This window comes from Coloeus monedula, assembly GCF_965178545.1.
Source record: "Coloeus monedula genome assembly, chromosome: 6".
Lineage (NCBI taxonomy): Eukaryota > Metazoa > Chordata > Aves > Passeriformes > Corvidae > Coloeus > Coloeus monedula.
Genome location: NC_138786.1, coordinates 26,666,633 through 26,678,374, shown reverse-complemented (window position 1 = coordinate 26,678,374; position 11,742 = coordinate 26,666,633). Strand labels below are relative to the sequence as shown.

Sequence of the window (11,742 nt, the reverse complement as noted above, 5' to 3'; positions counted from 1 at the left end):
TCATGGACCAGGAGTTCCTGGTGTTTTCCAGGCTCTGACCACTCTTTTCCCACCCTCCTTATGGCTCAGTGTTTCTTCTGTTGCCAGCGGATTACAAATGTGTTGAAAGACAGAAGCTCAAAATGGCATATAAAGAGTTTTAGTAGAGCAGAGAGTCTGCAGCTCTCAGCTCAGGAATCAGACATTAGCTGTTGTCATGATCAAACACACAAGGAAATTCAATCAACTCTTTTTCTAAAGCTTGATATGAAGAAAAGAAAAAAATCCCTCAAAGAATACCCCTCCATAACTATCACTCTTAATACACTCCCTTGCTTCATACTGCTTAAGGGTATTGAGTCTCTGAAAGTATCCAGCTCATGCTTTGACACCGGGTGCCAGCACTTAAGAAAACAATCCTTTTTCATTTCAAATAATTATTCTCATGTTCCAGTACTGATGACAGAGTGCAAAGTTAATGATACAGAGTACATTCTACCCCAACTATGTTCTACCCAACCTAATAACACTCAGGTATATTATTTGCTCTACAGAAAATACACTTAAACTATTGGAATGCAACATGCGGAATTCAGGAAGTGACAGTTGTTAAATTCCAGGATTTTCCCAACAAGAGCTGCTGCCTGCACCAGCAGTGGGCTACAGTAACAGAACTGCTCTGTACATTTTGCATTCAATTAAAGGACAAAAATTAAGACACTTATGTGCAGACTGTATATTTAGAGAAGCCAGACCTTAAAGAAATCAATCATTAGCCAATAGCCAAGCCCTGTTTGGCAACCTGGGTAACTCCTATCAGTTTCCTTAAAGCAATTTCGCTATGGAACAGAAGCTATAGCAAAGTAAACTCAGGCTTCACTTAGAAATTACTGTAAATACAGTCATAGCATACTGTAAATACAGTCATAGTATAATTTAGATTGAAAGGGACCTCAGGAGGTCCCCAAGATTAGCCTCCTACATCCCAAAGGATCAGATCCAAGGCCACATTGCTCCGGCTTTATCAAGTTGGAAACCTCCAAAGATAAGCTCTTTGGGCAGCCTGTTCACTGTTCTCATAGAGGAGTTCCACCACATTTAATCAAAACCTCTAGTTTTAAATTATGCCATTGTCTCTAATCCTCCCAGCATCCACAACTGTAAAAAGCAGACCACTTTCCTGACAACCTCTCCACATTCATTGGAAGCTGCTATTAGATCCTCCTGAAGTTGCATCTTCTGTTACACTGAAGATCTTGTTTATGGGCAAAGAGGAAGCCTAACATATATACAAGTAAAGCTAAGAATTAATTGTTAGCATACAGAAATCTTAAACCAATTAGTCTACTAGTCTAGATGTAATTACTATAGGAAAAGAATAATAACGCAGATTGTATACTTCTATACAGAAGTTGCAGTAATAGAGTTAAAACTGTAACACACATTTCTCAGTTTCTCTCCTTTTTTAGGGTTAGTTTCACCCTTCTGCTCTTACTTTGTATCTCAAAATCAACATCTCCAGACTGCTGAAAAGGATAACATGAAGCTATCAGCATCTGAAGTCCTTTGTTGGAAGGAATATGCTGTTGCTTTCTTCTTTCTCCCTCTAGGATCCACTTGGGGTTCTTTTTGTTTGTTAACATGCTTTTACATCTTTTTCTTTCCTTATTGGCCTTCAAATCCAAATATATGATGCCTTTCACATATGTTAGATGGGATTTCTTTGTTCTGTTACTTCCTAAACACAATTTTATCCAGTTCTTGTTCTGCCTTCAACAACCAAACCAAGCCAAACAAAAAACCAACCAACCAACCACAAAATCAGAAAAACCTACAAAAAATCAAACCACAGAAAAAACACCCCATATTTGACTGCTGGTGACTAATCACTCACCAATACAAGACTATGGGGTCTCCAGTTCCACGTATGTACCCCATCATTAATCTGTACTCCTTTATTCTACATCCTTTGTTTCCAATTCTAAAGGCCTGCTACCATATAACATGCTCGGATTTCTCTCCACATCCTTATTCTGGTCATAAATATCTTATTGCACATAAAATACCTGCTTATTACTCTTACATATATAAAACTATGGTTGTGCCACACAAAGGTAAACTGAAGCAAAAGAAATTAGCCACAGACATCTGACCACTTATAGAAATTTTTATAGCAAAACTAAGTAATACAAAGATAGAGGCAGGCCAAAGAAAGCCCAGAAAGGGAAGTACGATAATCCTCAGTCCCAAGGCCTTGCAGACTTAGTACTAAGCTTACGGCCTGTTACTAACAACCACAATATACTATTACAGTGCTACACCATGACCTTCTTGGAAGAAGCTGAACAAGCCCTAGTCCATGACCATCTTGGTTTTAGCCTTTCACTAAATTTATTCCAGGTGGCTGAAATCTTCCTTGAACTGGGAAACCCGAAGATTAGACACAGTATTCTACATGCAGTTTAATACAAAATGCTTGATACACCATTCTAAGTACTATCAATACTCACCCTGCCTTCTGTTACTGATAGGTAATTGCAATATATTAGCTATTTCTGAGAAGTTCCTACTTGAATTTACCTTCATAACTTAGCAGGATACTGCTCCTTCTCAGTAGAAAGAAGTATGCTAAATAAAACCAGTCAACTCTCCAAAGGCTGGAGTTACATGGGTAACACCTACCTGTTATGGCCTGACACAGTTGGGCCACAGTAGCCTTTAACATCTCAATAGATGTCAAGGCATAAAGAACCCCAAAGGAGTATCGAATGGCTGGCTTTCCAAAGAGCTGTAGAAGTTTATTACCACTACAACTCTCCATGTTTACTAGCCCCACAGTCCAACTGACCAAGCAGAAACTTAAGCTGGCGGTTGGGTTTTGTTTGGGTTTTTTTACCCAGCTAACTCCACACACAATGAGACTTAAGAAATTGCTCATATGAAATTCCTTCAGCTACTGAGTGTGAGAGGCGACCTAAAATCTGAAGCAATTGATGATGGTGGTAAGGTAAAACCAGTGAGCTCCAGATTAAATTTAAAAAATCACGTATTTATTTGGCTACTTAAGCATCTCCCTCTAGGAGATCAAGCTACTGTGCTGAAAGTAAGACTGCATATGTATCAGTAGCTTAAGTATCAAATTTACAACTCACAAGTACAGCAAAGGAACACTTTGCTAAGCAAATCTGTTACAGCTCTTCACTCAAACTTCCAGGCCAAGTCTTCCAGCCTGCTCAGTGGTTAATCTCTAGGAACAATTGTGTTTCACAGACAGCCCTAGCAGGAACCCTACAGGTGCCCACAACCAGGGAGTCTCAGAAAGGACATGTGTGTTGGGAAATGCTACACTGCCCATTGTAAACCACCATGTCTGTAAGACAAATTCTGCATGCTGCATTAGTCTGCATGTCAAAAGAGGGATGGGGAGGAGACAGTACTTGCAGGGAACACAGACAAAACTGGAGAATGCAGTATGAAATTACTCATAGAATCATATGTCAATTCAGGTGAGAAAAGAGCTCAGGGTGATCACCAAGCCACCCTCCTTCTCAAAGCTGGGTAAGCTACAAGATGGGATGATGTTACTTGGGGCTCAATCTAGCCTTCTCCTGAAAACCTCCAAAACAGAAAAATCTCTCAGGGCAACCTAGTGCACTGTTTAGCTGTCCTAAGGGTAATTTTTTTTTTTTTAATCTTACATCTTGGCAGAACTTACCCTGTTTCAAATTTTGCCTGTGTCTCATCCTCACACTGACCACCCCTGAGAAGTCTTGCTTCACCTTACTCAGTAGCTTCTTTAAGTTCAGCTATATGCTTTTTTGATTACAAAAGTAGTCTGGATTTCTACAAGACAAGCAAAGTCTGTGTTTTAAGTGAGGTGCAGCAGAGGTGCAAGAGAACTGACCTTCCAAGAGGCTCCATTTGATTGTAGTGATAAGGACCAACTCCAGATGTTAGAGAGTGATCCAGGAGTCAACAGCTGCTCTTGCAAAGAAAGGGAGCTTACTTTTCACTAATTATTTCACAATATTAGTATTAAATACAATAGTCCAGACTGATAAATGAAGAGTCAGTTTCTAAAAAAACAAAATCCAGACAGGAAACCCTTAGCACCTCAGATCAAGGGATAAACAGTCAACCTTATTAAACCAACAAACCAAGTTTATTTATAGAAGTCTGTACAATTGTGATGAACTATGCTAGGACACCAATGAAACAAAGTAAACAAATCTCTCCCTCTCTAACAAGTGGGAGGTGTAGTCACTCACCTTTACATGCACTTAAAGGAAAAAAGATTACAGCTTTCATACAATTATGTAACTATTCAAGAGTACTTTCTTCATGTATCATTCTCAATATAAGAGGTTTGCATGACAATTTACTGATGGTTGCCTTCTCTGAAAAACAGTATTTTAGCAAAACCCAGAGACTTTGAGAGGGTAAGTGGCAGTTTCATAATTGCAGATAATTAGGACATAGTCCATCATTAAGATTGGCATCCTAAACTCACTGCATCTCCTCTGGTTTGGTTTTCTCTACTAAAAGTTACTTACAACACTGTATGGGTCTCATCCACATTCTGGTTGTATTATAGATAGTCTTGTGTTACCAAAAGTAGAAGTTAACTAAAACCAATACATCAAGGCCAAGCATATTAAAAATACTGTATTTGGGTTAAGTTTACCTTTAGAGATCACTTGTCACTGCATCTCAGAGCTCTGAGGTATTTCAGCAGAAAAAATCAGTTCTGAACTGTTTGATTTGGCAATTATTTCTGCAAACCATTAGAGAGTGATTATTTTGAAACTGTCTATTGCAAAGTACGTTTAGATTTTTTTTTATCACAAATCCTTAACATCACTTTAGCTGTTGAAAAAACCAAATCATATCAAATGCATATCTACACAGTGAATCACAATGTTTCCTATGACGTTATGATGGTAGATCCCATAAATCCAATCTTAAAAAGCTACAAGTATGTATATGTGAGAGCCTACTGTAACTCCAGAGAAGCTGCTAAAATAGGCCATCAAATAAAGTCGTCTATGATTACATATTTACAGAATAATCCACATGCCCTAGAACTATGGACTATTCAGTAAATAAGTATTGATATATTTCTATTTATTTGTTTACATGGTAGGCTTCATACGTTGATTTTCTTTTTATACACAGTTCGTAGAATCAATCTGCACACAATTACATGATGTTTCTTTAAAGCTACTGTTAAAAAAAGGAAGAGAAAGTTAAATAAGAACTAGATTAAAGTTTCATTAAGAATCCAACAAGAAAGTATCAAACACAGGTTAAAATGTAACCAGTGTATGATTTCAGAAAAACAGTAATGCTCTGACACAAGAAGAGCATCAGCATTTTCCCTCTTTAGGGTCCCCCAAAAACATTCCTATCCAGTTCAGTTCTTAAGTTGTCATATATGTACTGGCCTGAGTAGGAACACACTCGTGCTTGCACGCTTACCTGAACGAGGGCCTCTAACCTTTTAGACTTCTAATTCTCTTTTAATTTAGTTCTTAGTTTCATATATTCAGTTGTATGTTTGTAGAAGTTCTTCGTTAAATGTCACTTATATTTACACTTGATTTTTTTTTCTTTTTTACACCTGAGTGATTATTTAGCTGTCAATTTGTGTCCAGTCAAATATTCCGTAAAGCCATACAGTTCTTGTGCTCATGTTGCACTCCACTTTTACCAGTTTATATATGAAAAATGTCCTTATTACCCACTGACCTTTCTATTATGTCCTTCCCCTTCCATAGAATGTGATATTTTTTTAAAAAATTTTGTTTATTGATAGAAGCCCCATTTAAATGGTTCAGAAAGCAAGAAACAAAGTGAGCTGGAGCTCAGTGAAGACATGATGACTTAATAAATACGTAATATTGAAAGCCTGGAGAAGAAATTAAAGCCCAACCAAATGAGCTCCCCAGGGTCACCCCACAAAAAGCTACTTCACCCAGTTACAGCTGTAGTCTGGATGTGCTATAGATGACAAGTCCCACATTAAGAGCTGTGTACCTCCTTCTCATCAGTTAAGTGTAAAAAAGGGAACATGAAGTTAAACAGCTATATCAGCCAAGCCGTTTTAGTAAGAAGAATCACATTTAATGAGTTTCTTTCTTGCAATTTCAGATGCTCAAGTACAGCTGGTAGAAATTCAAAACAGCCGTAAAGAACTGTGACAGACGGATACAAATAGTACTGCAGCTTAAAAATGATAAAAAACACCTGAAAAAAAGTCACACAACCCTCCCAAAAAAATTTACACTTTGAACCTAGGCCAGTTTTTGAAGATTCCCTTCTCCGAAGCTAGGATGAAGGAGGAAGAAGAGGGAGAAAGTGCAGATGACCTTCCAGCCACAAAGGTCTTGCGCCAATGTTTATTCACTGTGCCTGTGGTGGTATGTAAAGGGACATCACCAAGTGCTGATTTTGCAACTGCCAAGAGATTCCTACGGAAATCCAGACCTCAGGCTAATACTGAACACAGAGTGGACCAACGAGCTGCATCAACAAAATAAAAACAAAACTCAAACTAAAAGAAATGGGAAAACCCCAAATAGCACAGATCCACATTTGTGAGGGGAGCAGAGGAAAGGGCAAGAAGGGAGGTCTATACAGTAAATAGTTGAATGGTTTATGTTACAGATGACTGGCAGTTTTAAAGAGTCTCTTCCCAGCTCCATTGCTGCTCCAACCCAGAAGGGAGAACTGAAAAGGGAGGAAGAAAAAGTAGGACATCATCATGGAGCATGCAGGATCAGAAGCAGCAGAGTGGGCATGCTCAAATAAGCCCCCGTCTCTTTTTGTAGTCCTCCAAGTTCAGTGATCGCCGAGGGGCACCATCTTTTGCTGGAGGAGCCTTGGAGGTGATGGCCAGTGCCTTAGATTCTGTTGGGGATAAGAAAAGAGTAAGGACCAAACTACAGGAAAACTACAAATTTTTACTTGTTTTTGCTGACGACTTCACCACAAAATCATGTTTGGCTTCTCTAGTATACATCAGGTTAGAACTTCAGTTAATAGTACAGACAGTATCGGCAGGCTTCTCTTCATAGATGCAGCACATGCAATTTTGACTCTGTGTGTTAATCCAGAGACAGACAGTAAGCAGAAAAAGTCAAACGTTCTATGTCTACAACACGCATTTTTATCAGTCTCCAGATTCTTCTGTTAAGCAAGGAGACCGCACAAAGTAAGATGCCAAAATGATGTTCTGTCTAAGGAAAACTCTGTCTCCCATCCTTCTCTCTTCAGTGTACTTCAGTGCCTAACCCTCATCTGCTTGCTAACTCTCAAGTTTGTAACTCTCACACTAGCTGTTTCAGGAAGTCTCTTGTTCTTGACCTCCTACCTCATTCTGTAGTCTTACATCCAGAGTTTCAATCTTGACCTAGTTTGGATCTCCTGCTCTTGATTCTTGTCTTTGTGCATTCTGACGGTACTTCCTAAATTACTCTCCTCCAAGAAACTGCAGATCTAATTCTTCAAGTAATGCAAGAAATACTAAACCTTGTGTGTCAAATTGCACTGATATACTCCTCCCATATACTCCTTTCCTTCCACTGGAAAACAACTTTATAGGACACAAGAAAATAGCCTCAAGTTGCACTAGGGAGGTTTAGATTGGATATTCGGAGAAATTTCTTCACCAAGAGGGCAGTCAAACATTGGAACAGGCTGCTCAGGGAAGTAGCTGAGTCACCATCCTTGGAGGTATTTAAAAGACGTGTAGCTGTGGCACATGGGGACCTGGTTCAGTGGTAGACTTGTCAGTGTTGAGTTAATGGTTGGACTCAATAATCTTAAGGGTCTTTTTCTATCAAAATGATTCCGTGATACTAAACTGCTCTTGTCACACATCTCATGCTGCCAAAGTCAGGATTACAAAGAGGAAGAGCCAGCAAATTTGTGCCTATTATCTTCACTCACTGGCCAGTATTTTCGTTTCCCTAAAATTTAGTTTCAATACCATCTGCAATATCTAAGTTAGGGAACAGCAACTTGGTAAAGCAGCAGGTTCAAAATCAAGTAAAAGTACTTTATCCCCACAGTATACGCACAGAGGACAGAACAGAACAGCACAGACACCCAGCTTATCTGTCATCAAAAGTTATTAGACAAATTAACAAAGTAAGTATCAAGGTAGCTGCCAAGACTTATTAAATAGAACACCCATCTTTTTCCCAAAGATTATACAAGTCATAGATAATATAGACTGGAAGAGTGTACAAAAAACCACTCATTATCTCCTTCTCTCCCATGGCTTTTAAATCAAAGATAAGGGGATATGCAAGCTTTTAGTCTAACACAATACAGTTTTTCTTGTTTTCTCAGTGGATGTCACTATCACACATCCCCTCCTCCTCAGTTCAAGATACTTGCCAAGATGGTAAACAGAGTCCTTGCTCTCATTTTCAAAAGCCCACCAATAACCTCGAAAGAATTATTCTGGAAGAAGTAAGTTCTACCAAAATGGGCTGTACAATCCCATCCCCAAATTCAGATGGAACACCTACCTGAACTGGGAACCTGAAGATCAATCTTTACATCAAAGTCATGCACTTTGAAAAGATCTTCTGAGAGGTCACTAGCTGATTTAGAGTTCACATCTTTATCTTTTCCTTGACCCTGAAATAAAAACTACAAGTAAGTCTCCAAACCTTATCTGGCCATACAAACGGAGATAAAAATGTTCTTCCCCTCTTCTGTCATAAACATACTTAGTGTAGCTTTCATACTGCTAGAGTAACTTAAATTTCCTTTCCCAAGAAACAAGAAGCTATTGCTTTTCTATGATAATGCTCTACAGGATACCCCTTCCTAGAATTGAAGCATGCACACCTGCTTAGTCACAAGCTTCACAGAGCAAAAGGGTGACAGTGTGAGGAACGTAAGAGAGACCAAAATGGAAACTTGCCTTACTCATGTCCTTTGGAGCATCTGGTAATACACCAGATCCATATTTTGCATTTAGCTGGGCAAGGATGGCAGCTTGGACAGCAGGATCCCTGGACTGCAAAGGCAAAATATTAGAGAAGAATAAAAAATTAAAATTCCTGCATTTAAATTGGCAAAAGCTAGAACTACATTTTGTTAAAACAGTATTCATATTCATGAATCTAAAGCCGTAAGAGACTGTGTATTGGTTCACCCAACTTTCAGAATCCCAAGAGGCAACTGAAATCATCCTGACTGTATCTGACAGTAACAAACTAAAAATCATTCTTCAGAAAGTTTTTATTTCAAAAAATCAGAAATACATTTCCTGATGATATGGCTTGTTTCTGTGACTACTCTTAATGCTACTGTAACATGTATTTGCTTTCAGCTTACAGTTCTGTCTGAAACACTCTACTACAGAGGAGAAATCTTTAGAAGACTATTTTCTTTACCTAATAGTTCTCTAGCACAATAAAGCTACTCAGTTACAATTCTTTTCTAATAAGGAAGTATTTCAGAAATATTTAATTCAAGCCCTAAAATAGAATTTCTCTTTTATTTCCTTGCTGGTTTGTGGTGACTGATGAGAGCCAACCTGAGGAGTATTTTTTTTAAGTACCTACACCAGAATCACATACTATTCCAGAACAGACCTCAACAAGGCCAGATTACTTAGAAGAAGGAGGTGATCAGCTTGCTGTTCATCAGTTATATATATAGGGACTGCAGTAGCAGGTTTGGCACAGTATCACATGGGAAGTTTGTGTTGAGCTACTTCATCCATCACAGGTCCAAAATGTTCTCCTCTCACCTTTCACTGATCTTACAGGAATCTTTCAGCTAATTAGAAATGAAACTCACATCTAAAGCAAACTGTCTTCCCAGAGCTAACTAAATCTGAATAATTCTACATGATGAACTCACTACAGAATTTTCAGTCATGGTTGCTTTTGCAGTACATACCCACATCACTTCTGTCCTTCACACTTTACATTAAAAAAAAAAGAGAGACCAGGATCTCACTCAGCTGTATCTCACACTGGCACTCAGGGTGTTAATAGCATATGGCACAGTTGGGAATTTTTGTTCCTACACTCTGCATTACATCGGTTTCTGTTTTTCAGCAAATTGCCTCAACTGAACTTAAGTATTACACTCACATTAGACACTATTGTTGGCTTGCACTGCCGCCTAGTAAAGGGGTCCATTTGTTGGTTCTTCATGCTGTGACTTTCAGCCTGGAGAAGAAATAGCACATGGTTTTGCAGAGTTTGCTGCTTGCACCCTTGTATATCCCCCCACAGCCCGCCATCCATGCAAGCGCTCATCAGCTATATACAATACCGAGATCAGAGGAAAACCGGCAACAACATTACAGATTAGAAAGATTTTAATGCACCCATCATCCTATGCTTCACAGGACAAAACTGTCCTTATTGCATACAACTACAGAAAACAGGCACACAACTCTCAGGATAGTTAATGCTTAAGCATTTGTTAACAAGCTTAACCTTTCCTTAATAAAAATGTAACTACAGAGAACTGAATATCTCCTTCACTCTTTTATTATTTGAAGTCTCCTTTATGAGGAGACATATTTTTCCTATACCATATAAAATGCATTAAGTCATTATTGCAGTCACTAATCTGCTGATAATTGAGTTGAGCAAAAGGATAAAGCACTGTGCTTTAAAATCATGCCATTTGCCAATCTGAAAGACTTTACAGATCATTAAAAAATATTAGTAACTTTGCCATGCAATTATTGCTCTTTGCATCATTTAATCTCTACTTGTACAAAAGTAATAATTCAGCACTATTTACCACAAGAGCCTTCTCAGACTCAACGATATTCCACTCTCTATTTCTCTGGTTGATGTAACTGCAGAATGGAAAAAAGGAGGGTGGGGGAAAGAAAAAGAAAGTGACTGTCATTTATCAATCCCTACACAACAAAACACCTGACAGCATTCTTGCAGCTTCATCCTGACCACAAGTTACTCTTTTGCAACACAACTGCTACCTGGGGTATATAGAAGAGAGTTTACATTTTTGGCAGTTTTAACTGAATGACAGATACAAGAAAGTGAAGATAGACAAGCACTAACAGAAATATTGCAACACATATTAACACACTGAAAAAGAAAGAAAAAGAAACAAAATCTGCAGTTAATTTGTTAATGCATTAGTTTCTCTTTTCTAAGTATTGTTTGATACCATTTAAGAAAGTAAGTTCCCAGTATCTGCTTCTTACCTGATTGCAGAAATATTTTTTGTTCGTTGACGATCCAGGGCCTCTGCTCTCTCTTCAAGTTCATTAAGCTGATCTTGAATCTGCTTGGCCTTATCTTGGTCCCCCAAGTCCTCAGCCATAGCCTTCAACCAAACAGTAACTCATTAAGCACTACTCTCTACCCAGAATTAGTCAGAGAGACAAGGGATATATCCATGAATCAGTCAGCTAACCCTACTCCAGTGAATGTTCTTCCCTGCATGGTAAGAGTACAACAAAGACCTACACTCTCCTTACAGCTCAAGGCAAAAATGGATTTCTTACTCTGAAAAAAAACTCTGACATCCCTTGCACTAAGGAAGATGTAGGAACACCAGTCCCAGCATTAGGAGGACAGGTCAGCTAGATGACTTAAGTTACAAGTTTTATCAAAATTTAACATCCCCATTTAGCAGATCAGGAAAAGAATTAATTTCCACAACTGCCAGTTGCCGTTTCCTTCAGGGAGCCGAGTCCCCTAAGGCACGACAGCAGCTTATTGTGCCACCTGCTGACAACAAAAAACAACT

The 11,742-nt window shown here is 38.7% G+C and overlaps 1 protein-coding gene across 1 annotated transcript in view; it reads right to left on the bottom strand.

Annotated features, from left to right (window-relative positions):
• Positions 1–4,119: 4,119 nt before the first annotated feature.
• Positions 4,120–11,742, bottom strand: part of RTF1 (RTF1 homolog, Paf1/RNA polymerase II complex component) — a gene marked incomplete at its 5' end in the record, with an annotated part of 29,740 nt that continues 22,117 nt past the window's right edge. Inside the window, 6 exon segments of the mRNA XM_082284517.1 lie at positions 4,120–6,888; positions 8,517–8,628; positions 8,918–9,013; positions 10,101–10,178; positions 10,765–10,822; positions 11,195–11,316. Of these exon segments, the coding sequence (XP_082140643.1) occupies positions 6,782–6,888; positions 8,517–8,628; positions 8,918–9,013; positions 10,101–10,178; positions 10,765–10,822; positions 11,195–11,316 (573 nt within the window). The 3' untranslated portion in view covers positions 4,120–6,781.